This window comes from Pseudorasbora parva, chromosome 1 (assembly GCF_024679245.1).
Source record: "Pseudorasbora parva isolate DD20220531a chromosome 1, ASM2467924v1, whole genome shotgun sequence".
NCBI lineage: Eukaryota > Metazoa > Chordata > Actinopteri > Cypriniformes > Gobionidae > Pseudorasbora > Pseudorasbora parva.
This window is the reverse complement of record NC_090172.1, coordinates 20,322,146-20,343,115: the sequence shown is the minus strand read 5'-3', so window position 1 is coordinate 20,343,115 and position 20,970 is coordinate 20,322,146. Positions and strand designations below refer to the sequence as shown.

The window sequence follows — 20,970 nt, the reverse complement described above, 5'->3', positions numbered from 1 at the left end:
GATAATCAAAGCTGGTCATAACTTCCACTCTTTGTAAATGCACAGTTGGTTTGTCAGAACAAACATGTTTTATTCCATGTAAAGAAGTTAAAATTACACCTCAGAATATGGCATAGTGTAAACACATGGAATATAGGTTTTATTTATAAAACGGCACACATATTTAATTACTCAGTGAACTGTTTTTAAAATACATTACTAATATAGTGAAGAAATTCTCGCATAAACTATTTCCTATACTATTCAGATGACGTTATACATATAGTTAATTACAAAATTGTAGGCAATTACAAAATGTGTAGGTTTTAATTGTCATTGAAATTGTTTCACTTCTAGTAACAAGGTTAAATAGTGAAGTGGTTAAATAGTATAGCTACCAGTTAATAGCTACTCAAATGTGTGTTGGCTTATGCTAAACATTAAAAACCTGCTGGTAAAACTTTAGCTTTGTGCAAAAACTTTCAAAGCATTTTATCCTTTGACAGTTACCAATCAGTATTAGACCGTTTCATGGACCCTTTTCACAGACTGATGCATTTCTGCGGTTATCGACATCGCAAATGTAGTTTTTTTTTAATTTTTTTTAATGGAATACATCTTTATATTGTCATTCTGTGTTAATATTACCGTGATTGGCAGTAAATGACACAAGCAAATCAATGCTGCTTTGAGGGAGTGGTGGCTAATTTTACATGTCATCTCCTATATACCACTACAAAAGTTTCCTGAAGACTTCTGCTTCTGAAAACAGAAAATGTGAAAAGGGTCCATTATCCTAATATAATGCTAAATTGAACAGTATGTGATCCACTATAATTGTATGCAAAAAGCATAGCTGGCTTTGTGGCATATGGAAACCTTTGTGAAGTTAAAGTGCAGAATTCCAAATCTCAAGTTTTGCTCCTTTTCAAACAACATTGCACTTTCTCCCAAAGTCCAACATCCTTCTTTATAATACTCCTTCCAAAGACCACATAGTTTCTTCTAGTAATGTTGTCTTTTTGGTATGCATCCCATTTTTGTCTCCAAGCCGCAAAGAACAGTAAGTGGTAATTCTGGCCCCCATCCACAATCGCTCTTGCTCTTAGGGTTCAGTTCTCTGTCCCATCAGATCCTAGGTAGTCCAGCTCTGTACTGTGTTTCCCTTGATCCAGGTCCATGTCCATCATGTGTTGTTGATGACCATGGAAGGTGGCTGAGATCTGGTCAAACGTCTTGCCTCGTGTTTCAGGAACTCGGAAGAATGTGAAGAGCAGAAAGAAAAGGAGTAGCACAGCAAAGATGAGGAAAACGTATGGACCACATAGGTTCTGGGGTAAGGAGAGATTGAGTTAAGACACATTTACCACAAGAAGGTGAGTGAAATATTGCAATCAGAATAAAACCAAGCTTTCTCTTGCACTTACAGCAACATATGGGAAGCTCATGCCAATGATGAAGTTGGCAGTCCAGTTGGAGCAGCCAGCTACTGCCATGGCTGCTGGTCTGGGACCTTGTGAGAATAGTTCAGCCACAAAGAACCAAGGGATAGGACCTGGCCCCACCTCGAAGAAGGCCACAAAACCAAAAATTGCCATCATGCTAATGTAGCTCATTGATGGCACAGTCTCCTGCCAGTGAACACAGAAAAAAAAATAGTTTTGGATAATGGTGAATGATGCGTTTGCTCTACATTTGCTTTTTTTTTTTTTTTTCCTTTTTTAATACGAGTTTGTCATTTTCAACATTTTACAGATTCAGGTTAGACCATAAATCAAAAAGTGATTGACTAGGAAAAATGTGAAGCAAAAGCATTTAGGCATTTTATAACCGGCTTCTCTTTTCTGACATTTTCATGTAATTTTTCTCTAAATTAAGTGTACTTTTTCCAGTAAGCTCATTAGTCAAATGGTAAATATTTGGTAAATCTAGGAAGTTAAAAAATATAGATTTGCCATATGTTTTGCTATTCTTTTCTTTTTAAAAAAGTATTTTGGGCTGACCAGTAATGTGAGAGCAACTGTCATGATGATGGCACAGATACACATTCCAGCAAGTCCAAACATGTGGAGTGTCCGGCGACCCATTCGCTCGACCAGGAAGACCTATAGATTGGACAAGTGCAATTGACAGTGAGCAATGTCAGTAATAGGCATCACATAATAAACACTTAGGTGTAGTTTGGCTTGGTTTATGCTAATAATGTCGTTAGTATTTTATTTATTTTTCTTTCATGTAATTATACAAAATTATATTTCTTAAGATAAAACACTTAAGACATGACTTCATTTTAGCCAAAAGGAGGGTTGCTTTTTAAATTGTATTATCTACTTTTGACTGCTCTGCCCACAATTAAAAAAAAATAAAATAATTAGGCTTAGGTTAGAGTCTTACTTTTTGTCCACAGCTATTGGGGAAAACATTGCCAACTAAAGCTAATGCTCATCTTGTTAGTTCCTCTTTAAAGAGTCATGGGATCTGTGGGGTATTTTTCTATAAACATTATTTTATAAAATTGTTTTATAAACATACCGAGACTATAGTGAAAGCACAATTTACAGCTCCAGCACCTATGGTGGCGTAAACTGGACTCTCCACCCCAGCCTTCTTGAAGATGTCAGTTGAATAATAGAAGATCTATGCAGTGAAAAGCAAGAGCAAATTGTGAGAAAAATATTTAAAAAAAATTGTTCAAAAACATGCCAAACACAAAAACGTTTAAGCTACCTGTTCTAAAAAACTGGTGATAAATGATTACATTTAAACCTCAATCACTTATCCCAATACTTTTTTTGTGCCACCATTATTACAAAGGGTCAGTTACATTAAATAGTTTTAGAAAACTTAATGCAAAGGTACTTAAACCCTGTAGAGGGGCTGCATTCAATAGTATTATTATTATTATTATCATTATATATATATATATATATAATATGATTTTTTATTTATTTTTTAACTTTGAGTCATTAATCTCAGTTTGCCTTTCTTTCTATAGCACAACTGCAGCACTCACAGCATTAACTCCTGACAGCTGCTGAGAGAGCTGCAGCAGGATAGAGATGATAATGGGCTGCCGGTACAGAGGAGAGCGAAAGAGCTCAGCAATGGACACTTTCCTCTCCATATCCATTCTCCTCTTTTCCTCCTTCATCTCAGCCAAATCTTCCCTGACCTCCAAACGACCAGTCAAGCGCCGCAAAGCTGAAGAAGAGCACTCAATGGTTAGTGTGTATTTAGTTTACCATTTAAGAATTCTTGAATTATAAAAGTAGTTAATTACAAATATTTGTGATCTGTTGTGGAATACATTTTGACACTTACGTACAATATTTACACAAATGCATAAAAGTATGCCTACACATAAATTGTAGGCTACTTTATATATTTTTAACAAACATTGTTACAATTTTAATTTGTTTACAATTATGAATTATAATTATTATATTTATAAATTGTGATCATCTGCCAATGAGTATCGCATTATTTATTAATGATAGCACTTACGTTGTGCAACTGCTCAATGAGCAGATATTTTATTTTAAAATTGACAAAGGTTAAACACATAACAGAAAAACATCTGGAAATGCTATGAACCTTTTTAAGGAATACCAGTTCTTTGGTTGGGTTTCAAACATATATTTGTAGAAAAAAATCTAGGCATTTACCAAAAAGTAAAATAATAATAATAATTTAAACTGGAAGAAGTGCTTCGGATTTTTTAAATAAAAATAAATCTCAAATACTTTGTATGGCACTGCCCCTGTTCACCTCCTATTCATGTTTATTATAAAGGATACATGCATGAAAAAAAACATATGGTGTGAAAGTTGATTAACATTTGATATAAAATATGCAATATTGTTTAATAGGGACATAAATGTACCAAACTGTAGAAATGACTATCTGTTTCCTCACCGCTCTTTGCATGGTGCTCTTGGCAGCGGATGATATAGAGGAAGCGTGGGCTCTCTGGACAGAAAGGCAACAGCGTCATCTGCAGGACTGTTGGGAGTACTGTAACACCCAGCAGCACCGGCCACAGCTGCTCATTGCCCAACAGAGACTCGAGTCCTAAGATCTGAAGAGAAGATCATGAAATTGATCATGAGAAATTATTGAAAAATAAAAATAATATTGATAATAAAATAATAAATGACTAGAAACCAGTCATAGTAATTATAAGCTCAAAAAGAACTAATATAATAACTAATACTAAAATAAATAATATGATTAAACTTAAGAACTAAAGTTTACTGTACCTGGGCGATAAGAATACCTGTGACAATGGCTAGCTGGTGCAGTGTGCCCAGAGCTCCTCTTAGACTGGTAGGGGCAATCTCACCCACATACATTGGCACCAATCCTGATGCCAACCCTTATGAAGAAAAAGAAAAACAAACATCCTCTAAATAGAAACATTAACATTGTTATTGTGACGACAACTACATTTTCAGCAGCTATTACTACTAGTCTTCAGTATCACATTTTAGAATGTGCCTGACTGACACCATGTGATGTGGCTCGCCTGGTGTTAGCTGCAACCTGATACTGCTGCTGTCATACATTTCCATCTCAGTGCAATGTAAGATGAAACCATTCTCCTGAAGTGCGGCACAATGCATCCACAACACAACCAGACCAGCAGACATATCTCTGTAACAATCTACATTAGCTATACCCCTGAATCTTCTGCTACTGCATTACTCCTTGATTTTTTTTTTTAAATGTGAAATGATTTATTTATAAATGCTTTTTACTTCTACTATAGAGCAACACCTTGCCCGTTTGGAATCTGTGTTGTCCTGTTTGCAGAGGGAGAGGCTTAAAGTAAAATGCGAAGTAAAATGTGAAGTATCTCGGCCATGTCATCTCTGAAGGCGATGTTTCTACAGAGCCGGAAAAGGTGGCTGCCGTATCGACTTGGGGCCATCCCACCACAGTGTCCGAGTTAAGGTCTTTCCTGGGGTTCGCCAGTTATTATCAGCATTTCGTGGAGGGATTCGCTAGATTGTCATCTACATTGCATCATCTTCTTGCTGATGTCAGTGGCAAACATAAGAATAGGACAGGACAGCTAATTGGGGCAGGATGGAGCTTTAAGAATTTAAAAACTTCCTTGACTACAGCACCACTATTAGCATACAGTATGTTAACTTTTCCCTTCCTTTTATTTTAGAGATTGATGCTAGTCATAGGGGTCTTAGAGCTGTGCTTTCCCAAGACCATGGTGGAAGAATAAGACCTGTTGCTTATGCTAGCAGAGCTCAGTCTACTTCAGAACGAAACATGTCTAACTATAGTTCTATAAAGCTTGAGTTCCTGGCCTTAAAGTGGGCCATGACGGACAAGTTTCGGGAATATCTTTTGGGTCATAAGTGGGTTGTGTGGACTGACAATAATCCTCTCAGCTATTTGAATACAGCAAAACTGGGGGCCACTGAGCAGAGATGGGCAGCTCAATTGGCTGCTTTTGATTTTCAGATCCTTTACCGGTCAGGACGAATAAGCGTTAATGCTAACTCCCTCTCCCAACAAGTCCATTCCACTGAGGAGCCTTCCAGGCTCCAGTCTCTTTTCTCAGGGACTCCCCTTCCAGAAAGGTTGCAGTTCCATCCTTATTTAAGGCCCACAGAGGTAAAGCAAATGGCAATTTCTGTATTACCAACGTATTCTAATGATCATTTGGTTACGCTCCAACAACTGTTAACAACAGTTAAGATCCAGTTATTGACTACAGTTTTGTAGTTACACTTTTCTTCAGTTTTGGCATCAAAAGAGGGTCCCTGATGGTTCTGATTGCAGGGGACTCCCCAAGCCTGTACAAGATTTGGTGCGGCAATGGGATTGTTTGATTGACCTGGAAGGGATCTTACATTGCCAGATCCTCCGGTCTGATGGAGGTGAGCAACAATATCAGTTAGTTTTACCTGAAGCTCTGAGGGAAGAAGGATTGCAACAGTTGCATCATGGCCATGGGCACCAGGGTGTTGAGAGGACGACAGACTTAGTGAGGCAGAGGTGCTACTGGCCGGGGATGTATAAATATGTACAGCAGTGGTGCTATCGCTGCCAGCGGTGTACTATAGCAAAACCCATGCTGTCTGCAGCTCATGCCCCAATGGATCATCTTTTGGCCTCTAAACCAAATAATATCTTGGCTATAGACTTTACTTTTCTTGATCGTTCCAGGGATGGAAGGGAGCATGTCTTGATTATGACCGATGTTTTTTCTAAGTTTACTCATGCGGTTCCCACTAGAGACCAACTGTGGATGGGGTACTAGTTTGTGAATAATTCTTCAAGTTTGGTGTACTGGCCCACATTCATTCCGATCAAGGTCGGAATTTTGAGAGTGCCTTGATTCGACAACTGTGTGAACTTTACAGGGTTCAGAAGACCCACACAACCCCTTACCATCCGCAGGGGAATGGACAATGTGAACGGTTCAACAGAACACTTCATGGACTTTTGCGAACTCTCCGGCTAGACCAGAAATGTGATTGGCCTCTGTATTTGCCTCAGATTATTTTCTCATACAACACTACTCCTCATCAGTATATGGGTGAGTCCCCTCACTTGTTAATGTTTGGTCAAGAACCCTATCTGCCTATTGATTTCCTTCTTAGCAGAATCGTGGAACCAGGAGTAGGGTCTGTGAGCGACTGGGTGCAGGAGCATCAGAAGCGTTTGAAAGTAGCATTCGATACAGCCAAGGAACGGCTGAAGGCTCTCGCAATTATCCGAAAAGAGCGCCATGATCGGCAAGTGACCCTGGGAAGTTTTAAGGAGGGGGATTTGGTTTATCTCCGAGCTAACCATACTCATGGAAGGGCGAAAATTCAAGATGTGTAGGGAGCCACCATTTACAAAGTGATCAAATTTCCTGGGGAGAGTGGAGCGGTGTATTCGATTGTACCCCTTAATGGCCCTGGTACTGTAAAAATGTGCATTACTGTCATCTTCGTTCTGCCACAGTTGACTTGCCCCTTGTAGTACCGGTTTCGTTGACCGAACAAGGTTCCTCAGTGGGTGAAGAAGAGTCAGATGAGAGTGGTGGATTATTCCCCAGCAAGCAGAGGCAGAGGGGTTGGGTATCAGTGATAATTCCTCCATAGGCCCTCCCACAGAGCCACTGGCAGCCAAGGACCCGGGAAGTGATCCAGATGAGATCAGTGAAGCCCTTAGTACTAGTTAGGGTTTACTTAGTACTAGTTTTCCTCGGTAAAACGATAACAACAGTTCGATAAATTCTCGATATAATGCTTACACGCTATGCATAATGATGCGCATGCGCATTGCAGACCGGGCTTCTGGGTGCTGCACGCGCTGTTGTTTACAGTCAGTGGCTGACAGGCTTGGAGGATCAGAGTGAAGTGAAGTGAGAAAAATGAGTGATAGTGAAGAAAACTCAGAGCTTACAACCAGCTCGGAGGACACAGATAGCGTTGACAAGTTAGTTCGCTCAACTTCAGTGGTTTGGAGATATTTTGGCGATCCCATCCAACATAAAACAGCGACGAAGGCTACGTGGACTGCTTGTCATCGGTTCACATTCACCACATGGAATTTAATTATTAAATGATCGTGCTTCTTCTAAGTTCTTCCATATAACATTGAGCACAACACAGCAGTAAATCTACATTAACTTCATTCACACACAGGCTTATTACCTTGTTAGTTGCGGTGGGTGACTTACAACAAGCTAACGCTACCAAACTATAATCACTAAAACATCGAACTTGTACATCGCTATCATTATTTTTTGTCTTTGGTGATGTATTAATGACTCAGCATCGCCTGTATCAAAAGAGAAATAATGTCATCTGGTGTTTAAAATAAATAAAATAGACTAGACAGCCCTTACTGGAGATCCACAAATACAGAACTTTGCTCTCTCCCTCCTCTCGCGGCCAGCCCACTGTCGGTGAGGTGTGTGTAGCGTGCGCGTGCGCAGGGGTTAGTTTTAATAAATTGTTCACCTGGGAAGTGTTAGTCATGTTTTGACAATAAAGGATAGTTTAAAACCACATTTAACTGTCTGTTTTCTACATCTTTCACTCAGGAGCAAAAATATGCCTTTAAACTGTAAAGAAATAAAGATTTTACATTTATCTGGATATTTATTGATATTGACTGATATGGAAAATTATATCGTGATAATTTTTTGGGCCATATCGCCCAACCCTAGGACTAGTGGGTTCCAACCTAGACGGAGTACCCAGAAGACAGCAAGGAAGCATCCTAATGTTTACTATTTGCCAATGGGAACAAGGACTGGGGTCCTGGGTGCTGCAGGCTGACACCTAAATTAGATTTTAGAATTTTAAATTGTAATGGTGTAAGAAGTGATAGGGGAAAAGGTGTAGGTGGTGGGTGTGCTACCTTTATTAAGAGAAATATACCTTTTCAAATTATTGAAAAAGGAAAGGAAGAAGAGTATATTATAATAGAAATATGGAATAAGCTAAAACAGTTTGTCATTATAAACTTTTACAACCCTTGTAAAGCACTAGAAGTTAATGTATTAAGTCGGATTCAAGTACGTTTTTTGGTGTGGAGATTTTAATGCACATAGTTCATTATGGGGAGGGGAGAAAACAGATATAAATGGGCAAATAATAGAACACTTATTGGAGGATAAAAATCTGGTGTGTCTAAATGATGGAAGAGGAACAAGAATAGATGTACACACGTGTAAAAGTTCTGCACTTGATTTAACAATAGAGTCAAAGGAGGTGGCAGGGATCTTCTGAGTGGGAGATTTGGGAAGAATCAACAATGGGTAGTGATCATTATCCTATTTTTTGCAATATATATGTAGAAAGGGGATGAAAGGATAGAAGGGAGGAAAAATGGATATTTAGTAATGCAAACTGGGCTAAGTTTGAATATGTATCTGAGGTGGAAAGTAGCGAAATAGACTTAAACCAAGATATAGAAGACATAAATTTGAAATTTAGAGAAATTCTTCTAAAAACAGCAAACTTATCGATACCCAAAAGTAAAGGGAAAATGAATAGGAATCCAGTTCCATGGTGGACAGGTGAGTGCAGTAAAATTATCAAAGAAAGAAATAAAGCTTTTAATATTTTGAAAAGAAATCATAATTTCCAAAGTTTAATGGAGTATAAAAAATCTCAAGCACAGGTTAAGAAAGTAGTGAGAAAAGCAAAAAGAAATAGCTGGAGAGAATATTGCAATAAAATAGGCAGAACAACTCCTTTACGAGAGGCATGGGGAATGCTAAGGAAGATGAGGGGAGTTAGAAGGGATTGGCAATATCCGGTTTTAAAATCAGGGGAAATGATAGCTAACATTTCCACTTTTTTTCTTCATTTGATACTGCTAAGACACTTGTTGAAATTCATAGTTCAAAAAATGTATCAAAGGAAGGAGTTCAAGGGAGAAATGAAACTAGAGATGCAAATTTAGGATCTTTACAGAGACAGGAAAGTTCAAAGGATGCTATGGATGCTCCTTTTACATTTATGGAATTGGAACGAGATAAAGCTAGAGTAACTTCACCAGGAAAAAGATAAGATTTGTTATACTATCTTAAAACAGCTAGGAATTTTAACTAAAGGGAAACTTTTAGGTTTGTATAATAAGGTTTGGGAAGAAGGGAGACTACCTACAAGTTGGAAAGAAGCAGTCATTGTTCCCATTATTAAACCAGGGAAAGATCCAACAAATCCAGCAAATTACAGGCCAGTAGCTCTAACATGTTGGGAAAATAATGGAAAGGATGATCGTTGAGAGAATGACTTTTTATTTAGAAAGTAGAGGAATGTTATCTCCTCATCAGAGTGGATTTAGGAAAGGTAGAGGAACAATGGATCCAGTAGTTTGTTTGGAATCAGACATTTAAAAAGCTCAAATTAACAAGGAATTAATTATGGCAGAATTTTTAGATGTAGAAAAAGCTTATGATATGGTATGGAAAGAGGGACTGTTGGTTAAGCTAGTTAACACTGGAATAAAGGGAAGAACTGTAAATTGAATAAAGGATTTTTTAAATGAAAGGTATATTCAGGTTAAAATGGGAACAACGCTATCTAGCAGATATAGAGTAGAAAATGGGACTCCACAGGGTAGTGTGATCAGCCCTCTACTTTTTTCCATTATGATTAATGATGTATTCTGTGATATAAAATATGATATCGGTAAATCGCTGTTTGCTGATGATGTTGCTCTTTGGAAAAAAGGGAAGAATTTAACATTAATGCAAGAAAAGATTCAAGAAGCGATAAAAATGATTGAGAAATGGTCGTATTCATGGGGTTTTAAGTTTTCAGTAGAAAAGACAAAGATGATGGTTTTTACTAGAAAGAAGCTTAAAAAAGTTAAGATAACAATGTATGGGAGTCAGATTGAACAGGTAAAATCCTTTCGGTTTTTGGGTGTTTTATTTGACTCTAAACTGACTTGGAGTGAACATATAAAAATGATTGGAAAAAATATTTTAAATATAATAAGATGTTTAACAGGGTCAGATTGGGGTGCCAGTAAAAAAGCCTTGAGACATATATATCCTCCTGGGACCCAGTAATGGACTTTTGTCCACTGTAGTGGACATTATATTTTAGTGAGTTTCTGTGACATCACACACGTCACAGTTTTGAGTCAGGATGTCCTTTATAGAGCACATTCAGGGCTTTACACAGATACCAAATGTTTGGAGGTGTCACCAGGACAAGAACAACTTCTTGGTCTTTAAAAATGGCTGACAATAATGTTTAGCACTCTTATGGAAATATGATAATATTTTGTAATTATAATTTAAATCTGATTAATTTTCTAATTGTTTGTTAAAAATCAACATCTCAGGAAAATGCTATGGGGTTTCTAATCTAAATATGACTCTTTGTTACAAAACAGGGCATTGATTTCATAAATGTCCACTGTAGAGGACACCGGGACTTAAATCATGTTTATAAGGCATTTTGGAGACACAACAAGTAAATAGGGAAATAAATTACATATCAATATTCCTATGAAATATTACATATTATTATGAAAATGTTGCCAATTATTACTCCCCTTATTACACTTCTTTTTTTCATTACATGTTGCACCAAGAACACAATAATATGCAAATTAGATGCAATATACCGATACATTGTACTGAATGGGAAAATCCAACTATGGCCATTTTACCCACATGTTGCATAAAGTAAGATGGTATGTCAAAGCATTCAGTTATATCTTTTATAACATAGCTCAGAATCATCTTTAAAAAAAGTTTGTTTTAAAAAAATCCTGAAACTTAAAAATGTATTCGTGAATTAAAAATAAATCCCATTGTTTTTGCCTATACATGCAATTTCATTTCATTAAATTTTTTTAACAACTGAGTCCTGGTGTCAACTACAGAGGACATATCATAAAATATGAATACAATATAATTTTCCAAAAAAATAATCTGTCCATTTGTTTCTTATGCTCTAAACAATCTAATGACATGAAAAAATACAAAATTCAAAAAACTTTTTTTTTTCTGGGTCCCAGGAGGATATGTTGCATTATTAAGACCAGTGATTGAGTATGGAAGTGTAGTTTATAGATCAATTGCAAAGACAGAAACTGGAAGTATTACAAAATCAAGCGCTGAGAATCTGCTGTGGGGCTATAAAGTCCTCTCCAGCTTGTGCGGTTCAAGTTGAGATGGGTGAATTACCTCTAAATTTAAGATACAAGCAGTTGATGATGAATTATTGGACAAATTAAAAAGGGCATAATGAAGAAAACATCCTACTGTAAAGATTCTTAGGCCATGTTGGGAAAGTATGAAAGCAAAGGGTGATTGTTTTGTTTGGTCATCAAATGTTTTTGCAAAAGGAATGGGATTAGAAGGGAAAAAGTATAGTCCTACAATACCTTATCCATTGACACTGCCTTGGTTGTTTCCCGCTCTGATGTTAGATTTGCATATACAAAATGAAGTAAAGAGACTTAATGGGAAAGGAAGTTGGGCAAATATAGTTGAAGAAACAGTGTATAAGTCTTTTATTGTGATATTTACTGATGGATCAAAGGAACCTAAGAATGGAAATACTGGCTTTGCATTTGTTATTCCAGAATTGAATATACATATTAGGGAAAGAGCACCTGATCATTTAACAGTATTTTCAGTTGAGATGATAGCTATTTTAAAGGCATTACAATGGGTAGAACATAATAATATTAAAATGGCAGTAATATGCTCCGATAGCTTATCAGCATTGGTTTCTTTGCAGTCTATACTCTTAACAGACCTGATTTTGTTTTTGAAATATACGAAATTCTGTACAGATTAAAGCATATAGAAATACAAGTTAGATTTATATGGATTCCAGCTCATAGGGGAATTGAGGGGAATGAGATCGCAGATGCTTTAGCAAAGCAAGCTTTAAAGCAAGACAGGATAATGGAGGTATCATATAGTAAAGCAGAAATTAAAGCAATAATTTGTATAAATATTATGAATGCATGGCAAAAACAATGGGATGAAGATAGTAAAGAACTACTAGCCCTAAACAATAGCTTCTCGGGGGGTTCTCCGGGGAAAAATGGCGTTTGGGGGGTAAAATGTGTGTTATTTTGGCAAGGTTGCCTGCTAAAATTCACACTCATGGGTCTATATCAGATAATGTCACATAATAGTCGCTTCAACCCGCGGACATAAAAACAACCGGCGAAAAAAAAACGCGGTCTTGGCAACACAGTGCAGTTGAACTCTGTTGACATTTGACAATGCGTCTCCGTTGCTCTGATTGGTTGTAGGTCTGTCCAATTCATGTCTTTCCTGGTTCAGTTGAAATGCACTCCATAATCACAGCCCAGTGGAGCAGTTTCAGACTCATATTCTGACTAGAAATGAGTATGACCACGTCAGGCTATTTTAATTGTGCAATTACACAAAATTGAACAATAAAGCTTGAATACATTTTTTAAAAAGAAAAGTTAGATTTGTAGTTTGACCATTTTATTTTATAATGTGAAATTCCCATTAATATTAATAATTGTATGAAGTATGCATTTATCCGTCTCAATTCCATAAATATTTAAGTATATTAATATTTCAAATCCACTCAGCTGCCAATAAACAAAATGCTTAAACTGTCACAGAATGACTTAAGGACAACAGGTGTTAGGACTCAAGTGCAGTAAGAAAGGTGATTTATTGACAAAAATAAAACAAACTCAAAGCAAAACCCATGAGGGGGAAAAACACATTAAACAAAATAAAAATAAATAACAAAATACAAAAACTGAAACAAAGATCACAGAGAAGCAGGAGACATAGAGAAAACAACAATCCAACAAAGACTGACAAACACAAGGAACTTATAAAGGGAAGAAATCAAGAGGAAACAGGTGGGAGAAATCAAACACTAATCAGAAAACAAGGGGGAGGGATCAGACAATGACAGCACATGCTCAACATAACAAAACCCACATGTCCAGACTGGAAAGGCATGTGACACAAACGCTGCACATCAATTCAAAATATTTTTGCATATATGCAATGGAAAAATAAATGAAAAATTGTTTCCTTTTCACCATTACAGAAATTACAAGAGTAACCAATATCTAACTGATTAGCAAGTGTTCCAGCACACACTGAAAATAATGACTTTTTGGTATGGTAAAATCTATTACATTAATTCATGTAATTTATACATTGTAAAATCAAGATTAAGTTGGAACTATATCTTATGTAAAATTTACACAATTTATTCATGTAATAAATTAATAAAGAAAGAGTAAATTTTATAATATACAGGTCCTTCTCAAAAAAATAGCATATTGTGATAAAGTTCATTATTTTCCATAATGTAATGATACAAATTTAACTTTCATATATTTTAGATTCATTGCACACCAACTGAAATATTTTAGGTCTTTTATTGTTTTAATACTGATGATTTTGGCATACAGCTCATGAAAACCCAAAATTCCTATTTCAAAAAATTAGCATATCATGAAAAGGTTCTCTAAACGAGCTATTAACCTAATCATCTGAATCAACTAATTAACTCTAAACACCTGCAAAAGATTCCTGAGGCTTTTAAAAACTCCCAGCCTGGTTCATTACTCAGAACCGCAATCATGGGTAAGACTGCCGACCTGACTGCTGTCCAGAAGGCCATCATTGACACCCTCAAGCGATAGGGTAAGACACAGAAAGACATTTCTGAACAAATAGGCTGTTCACAGAGTGCTGTATCAAGGCACCTCAGTGGGAAGTCTGTGGGAGGGAAAAAGTATGGCAAAAACATTGCACAAAGAGAAGAGATGACCGGACCCTGGGGAAGATTGTGGAGAAGGACCGATTCCAGACATTGGGGGACCTGCGGAAGCAGTTGACTGAGTCTGGAGTAGAAACATCCAGAGCCACCGTGCACAGGCGTGTGCAGGAAATGGGCTACAGGTGCCGAATTCCCCAGGTAAAGCCACTTTTGGGCTATAGAGAAGCAGCACTGGACTGTTGCTCAGTGGTCCAAAGTACTTTTTTCGGATGAAAGCAAATTTTGCATGTCATTCGGAAATCAAGGTGCCAGAGTCTGGAGGAAGACTGGGGAGAAGGAAATGCCTGAAGTCCAGTGTCAAGTACCCACAGTCAGTGATGGTCTGGGGTGCCATGTCAACTGCTGGTGTTGGTCCACTGTAGGGGTGTCCCCGACTAAGGATTTACACATTCGAATCAGAATTTTCGAATCTCTCTATGGTCGACCAAAAGTCGAATCATCTATGTGTGTGTAAAACATAGACTGGGAAAAAAAATAAATGGTACAAACGGCTTGGGAAAGGCAGGACACTAGTCAGTAGGAGGCTAAGACTACTTTTATTTTACTTTACACACGGCACACAGACACCACTTTTAATAAAGTGATCAAAACTAGGCTACACTACATTCGTAAATTAACCGTTCTCTCATAACATTTAAAAGCCGCGATCGAAACACAGAACATCACACAAATATATAAAAGAACATTTTGATAAATAAACCTAAAAAAATACCTGCCTAGAGAGGAAAAGAACACTTTGAGTGCGTTTATATGCACGTTCTTAAGCCGATTGTGCCTGAAGGGGGTCGCACACCGGACTGAAGCTCAGCACGGTGTCTCAGATAACTCAGATAGTTATCTCACTTCAGGCAGACGTGAACTTTATATATGCGCAAGCTCAATTTTGAATCGACTTCTTACAGAAGAGCTGCATGATGAGTGTATCTTGTAGCACAGGGTGAAATCAGTATGTACATTCACGATTTGAGGGAAATATACATTTAATCGCCGCGGACAGGCGTCGAATGCCGCCGTCGGTGTATGTGTTCGAATTTTAAAGGCGCGGCGCGTCCGGTGCGAAGCGTCCGGTGCGAAGCTCAGTGCCTTTAAAGGGGCGATCACTCAGCGCTGCTACACGCCTTTTATAACACTAATATTGAGCACCCCCATATTGCCAAAATGGTATGATCCTCGTTTCATAACACCCGCGAAGATTCGACCATGAGATCAGTGGTCGAATTCGGTCCTGCATATCGAATCTTCGACTATTAGGGGTCACCCCATGTCCACTGTTTTATCAAGGGCAGGATCAATGCAGCTAGCTATCAGGAGATTTTGGAGCACTTCATGCTTCCATCTGCTGAAAAGCTTTATGGAGATGAAGATTTTGTTTTTCAGCACGACCTGGCACCTGCTCACAGTTCCAAAACCACTGGTAAATGGTTTACTGACCATGGTATTACTGTGCTCAATTGGCCTGCCAACTCTCCTGACCTGAACCCCATAGAGAATCTGTGGGATATTGTGAAGAGAAAGTTGAGAGACCCAACACTCTGGATGAGCTTAAAACAATAAAAGACCTGAAATATTTCAGTTGGTGTGCAATGAATCTAAAATATATGAAAGTTTAATTTTTATCATTACATTATGGAAAATAATGAACTTTATCAAAATATTTTATTTTTTTGAGAAGGACATGTAGTTATTTGAGACTGTACCTTGTAAAATATTTGTATTTCTAATAAATATTTCACCCTTGATATCAGTACAATTTAGATCTCTCTGTGGTGTATTCCTCAGAAGGATTAATACTTTTCGGGGGATTGCAACCATTACAACAGCTAATGAATAGGGTCTAACTGGTATTTTAAATTTATTTAAACATTCCCTATATGTTAATAAATGTCCATCATTGTTTAAAAGCTGACTAACTAATATAATATTGTTCTTTTTCCCAATAATCAAAAAAGAGAGATTTATTTGTGTAAAGGATGTCTTTGTTGTTCCAAATATAGTATCTCTTAGGTGAAAAGTTATGTTTGTAGGCCAGTGTCCACGCCATGAGAGGCAAGGTTTTGCAAGTTTAACTTCAATTGAATAATTGCACTCCAATAAAAATGAGAGGTCGCCTAACTGCTTAAATAGGTAGTTTGGAAAAAATTCCAAATACTGTCTTTGTTCTTTAAATATTTAATAAGCCAATTTATTTTTAATGTATTGTTTAAAGCGTCATAACTCAACAACTCTAAACCACCATGATCATTTGAATTGCATAAAAAGTATTTTCTCAGATAATGTGGCTTGTTCAAAAAGCAAAAAGCATTTTATCCAATTATTTGGTCACACATAGACTTCAGCTTTTGACAAAAGTACCCACCTCTGAATTGACAAATCCCTTTGTGACTACATATTAAAACCTCTTAAAAGTAATAATTGGTAATAATAGTTAATAATTGGATTGAAGTTTAAAGGTCCCATGGCATGAAATTGTAATTTTATGAGGTTTTTCAACATTAAAATGAGTTCCCCTAGCCTGAATATTGTCCCTAAGTGGCTAGAAATTTTGATCAGCTAAACCGAGTTCTAGCTGTCTTTCTCTGCCTTCGAGAAAATGAGATCTCAGATAAGCCGATCTTGAATTCTCCTGTTATGATGTCATAGGTGACCCCCCCCCCCCCCCCCAGAGAATTAGTAGAGAATGGATTCAGTTTATCAGTCATGATGACAGCAGCACAGGCTTTACCATATGGATTTGACTGCCCCGCCACAAACATTGAGTAACAGCCTGATCTGGGATCAGTGATTTCTGATGTGTAGCTAATCATTCAAGTTCACACAGACTTTCTTTCTAAATCGTTTAATACTGCCGTATTAATAATGGCTGTCTTAATGCGTCAGTGAATTAAGCTGTCTGTCGGAGGTTTGTGCAAGCTGCTGCTTTATAATGTTTGGATCGGTCAATTACATGTATATATTTACAAAGGCTCTTCATCCCTCCTCATACTCCTCGATCTGTCAGCTGCTTACGATACAGTGGATCATGGCATATTCCTTAACCGGCTGCATCAAACCACTGGACTCACTGGCACTGCTTTAAACTGGTTTAAATCGTACCTCACTAACAGATCAGAGTACATTTCACTTGGATGTGCAAGGTCCCGACAACACACAGTTACCTGCGGGGTCCCTCAGGGATCAGTCCTTGGCCCCATTCTCTTCATCATTTACATCATCCCCCTCGGCCATGTCATTAGCCGCTATGGAGTCTCATTTCACTGCTATGCCGATGACACACAACTGTACATGAAATCAGAAACACACACCTCTGCAATTTCCGCAACATCATCTACGACTTCAACACTCACTGCCTGTCTGGAGGAGATAAGGGTGTGGCTGAAGCACAACTTCCTCCAGTTAAACAGCTCTAAAACTGAGGCAATTCTTGTTGGCACACCACATCAAACACAGTCTTCCTCCATAAGTGGTATAACTATCTCTGGTCAGGACTTCCCCTCTCCAAAACTGTCACCAATCTCGGTGTAAGATTTGACCGACAACTCAGCTTTGAAGCCCATATCAAAAACCTCTGCAAGACATCTTTCTACCATCTCAGAAATATTGCTAAACTCCGTCCAACACTAACCTTAACAGATACTGAAAAGCTGGTGCCTTTGTCTCCTCCAGACTGGATTATTGTAATGCACTTCTCATCGGGATCCCTAACAAAAGCTTGCAGAGACTACAATGTGTTTAGAATAGTGCAGCAAGGATCCTGTTGAGAGTTCGAAAATTCAATCACATCACACCCATTCTCTATTCACTTCACTGGCTTCCTGTTTCCACCAGGATTGAATATAGGGTCTCCCTTCTAACCCACCAGTGCATCTATGAAAATGCCCCCTCCTATCTGAAAGAACTACTAACACCTTCAACTCTAGGCGAGATGGAGTTTTTGATATTTAAATTTATTTTGTTTGACAACTTATTGGCTGAGATAAGAAGACTAACCTTTATACTGGGCTTCCTTTTGATCTTGTTTCTTTCTCTTTTTCCGTCCCTGTGCATCCGCAAGTTTAGACGCCTCATTTAGGATAAACGCGCAAGGGATGAGCAGAGCACGACCTAATGCCTGAACCAATAATCAATATCAATTCAATCTTATAATTGATAAGTAACGTGTGGCTGTTGGGGCGCCCTATGATGATCATGTTTTTTAAAAACATTATGTTGTATTTGCTCGCTCCTCCAACACAATTGTCGCCCTAGGCAACCACCTAGCTTGCCTATAGCAAACGCCGGCCCTGTTCACAGCACTCTCATCAACTTGGTACAATAACACTTTCTCAGTAATCTTTTCCCAGCTCTCCGTCTCTGGACTGGCAGAGCTGCAGCTGCTGCTACTGGTGCTTAATTAAACCACGCCCCCTCTGCCACATAATCTCATTTCAAATGCAAAGATGTCAGCCAATCACAACAGTGGGTGTTTTCACTTACAGACTTACAGCAGACACGCCCCTTGAAACAGAGCGTTCAAGCCAGGGAGGTAATATCAGTATAGAAAAAAAAGCCTTTTATTTCTAAATTATGACATTTTTTGATGTAAAAAACATACTAACAATATAAGTATGCCTCATTCTTCCTCATTTATGTGGCAGAGGTACCTCATACCTCTGCCACATAACACTGCCACTAACAATATAAGTATGCCTCATACTTCCTCGATTATGTGGCAGAGGTACCTCATACCTCTGCCACATAATCTCATTTCAAATGCAAAGATGTCAGCAAATCACAACAGTGGGTGTTTTCACTTACAGACTTACAGCAGACACGCCCCTTGAAACAGAGCGTTCAAGCCAGAGAGGTAATATCAGTATAGAAAAAAAAGCCTTTTATTTCTAAAAATTATGACATTTTTTGATGTAAAAAACATACTAACAATATAAGTATGCCTCAGAAAACATTATAAAATAATAAAAAAATTAAATGCCATGGAACCTTTAAATTATTACGCAGATATTCATCTTTACATATAACAACTCCCAGATATGGTACTTGATTTGCAGTTGGAATATTACAGAACTTAGTTAAACAACATTCTTTGAGAGGAAACAAAACTGATTTATTCATATTCATTGTCAGGCTTGATACTTTTGAAAATTATTTTATACATTTCACTGCTTTAATCATTTCATTCCTATGTTTTAAAAATAAGGCACTCATCTGCAAACTGACACAACTTAAATGTTTTCCCTAATGCTATAATTCCTTGAAAATGTCCAGTTTTAATGTGAAGGGCCATTATTTGTGTTTCTAACAAAAACAAAAAGGGGGAGATTGGACAGCCTTGTCTGATCCCTCTACCTATTTCAAATCTTCCAGAAGTCACCCTCGCAAATTTTTCTGAACTGGTACATCCTTTGTATAGGGTTTTGATAGCTTTTTTAAAATAAATACCAAACCCCAAATATTCAATTGCTTTACATAAAAAGGTGTGTTTTATGTACTCTAAAAAATGCTTGGTTAAAAACAACCCGTCGGGTTGAAAATGGAAATTGGGTTATTTGAATGGGTCCATTCACTTGGTTCAAACAACCCAATTTCTGGGTTTGTCCATTTTTATCCCAACTTGGGTTGTTTTTAACCCAGCATTTTTTTTAAAGTGAGGTATCAAATGCCTTGTGAAAATCAATAAATAAAATATAACTATAATCTAAAACATTCCTTTAAACAGCACTAGGTAACTTTTCAACCTTCATAATATATTTTTTAAGACTCTTGTGATGATAAATCGACTTAGAATAGGTTGAATGACACGTCTGCCATAGCCTGATGGGGTCTGTATCGTTTTTAATCGTACTTTTAAACTTCGGGTTTCGGGTAGTAACCCGAGAACAAAAAGAACTACAAAATTCGACTGCTTTACGGTATACGTCACTTCCACCAACACCCACACTTCCTTAAATTCGGACGTGCGAGCCCAACTTTGTTCGTCGGATAATATAGTCATGTCCGAAGCAGCACAGACAAATAAGAAAGAAAAGGTTTTGTTGGAGGAAAGCAATAAGAGGAAACTAAAAAGTGATGGGATTAAAGGCAGGACGAGGATCAACATGTGACCAGAGTTTGCTCGTTGGCGTGAGCTGAAGAAGGCGTGCCCGACCGATGCTGTCCTGCTTGTTATGGTGATTACCTACCACTCAAACATTGAATTGAAGTATCATATAGATTCTGTAAAACGGTAACCAATAGACAACTATAATGACGCTGGCTTGTAAACGTGAGCATCGTGATTATTTGGCGTTTGAAAAAAATAAAACCCATGAAATTATATTGATATGACATGCTGAAACATGCCACTGACTGTAACGTTACCTGGGATGAAGACATTTCACACGCGACGCCAGAAGAACTCTGAACTCCTCTTGCAGTGTTCAGGGGAACTGTTAGTGCTGGACCAACCCGCGGCACCACTTTTATGAAGTTATTTGGCCCGCACTGCACCACTGTATATATTTTTACAACCCGCCCCGCACCCACGACCATTAAATAGACATACAGGGTCCACGGGTTATGAGTAGGGTTGGGAACCGAGAACCGGTTCTTATGCAGAACCGATACTGATTTTTGAAAAATACCGGAACCGCGCGAAATTCCTGAGTGTCGGTTTCGAAAACGGTTCTGGTGCAATGTGTGTGCGAAGCGCTGGGAGCATAGCCGC

General features: G+C 37.8%; 1 protein-coding gene across 1 annotated transcript in view; it reads right to left on the bottom strand.

Moving 5' to 3' along the window:
* Positions 1 to 72: 72 nt before the first annotated feature.
* Positions 73 to 20,970, bottom strand: part of LOC137083451 (solute carrier family 2, facilitated glucose transporter member 4-like) — a 58,209-nt gene continuing 37,311 nt past the window's right edge. Inside the window, exons 6-12 of the mRNA XM_067449403.1 lie at positions 4,239 to 4,354; positions 3,895 to 4,057; positions 2,993 to 3,180; positions 2,512 to 2,616; positions 1,983 to 2,084; positions 1,407 to 1,610; positions 73 to 1,310 (exon numbers count right to left, since the gene is read on the bottom strand). Of these exons, the coding sequence (XP_067305504.1) occupies positions 1,092 to 1,310; positions 1,407 to 1,610; positions 1,983 to 2,084; positions 2,512 to 2,616; positions 2,993 to 3,180; positions 3,895 to 4,057; positions 4,239 to 4,354 (1,097 nt within the window). The 3' untranslated portion in view covers positions 73 to 1,091. The remainder of the gene's footprint in view (positions 1,311 to 1,406; positions 1,611 to 1,982; positions 2,085 to 2,511; positions 2,617 to 2,992; positions 3,181 to 3,894; positions 4,058 to 4,238; positions 4,355 to 20,970) is intronic.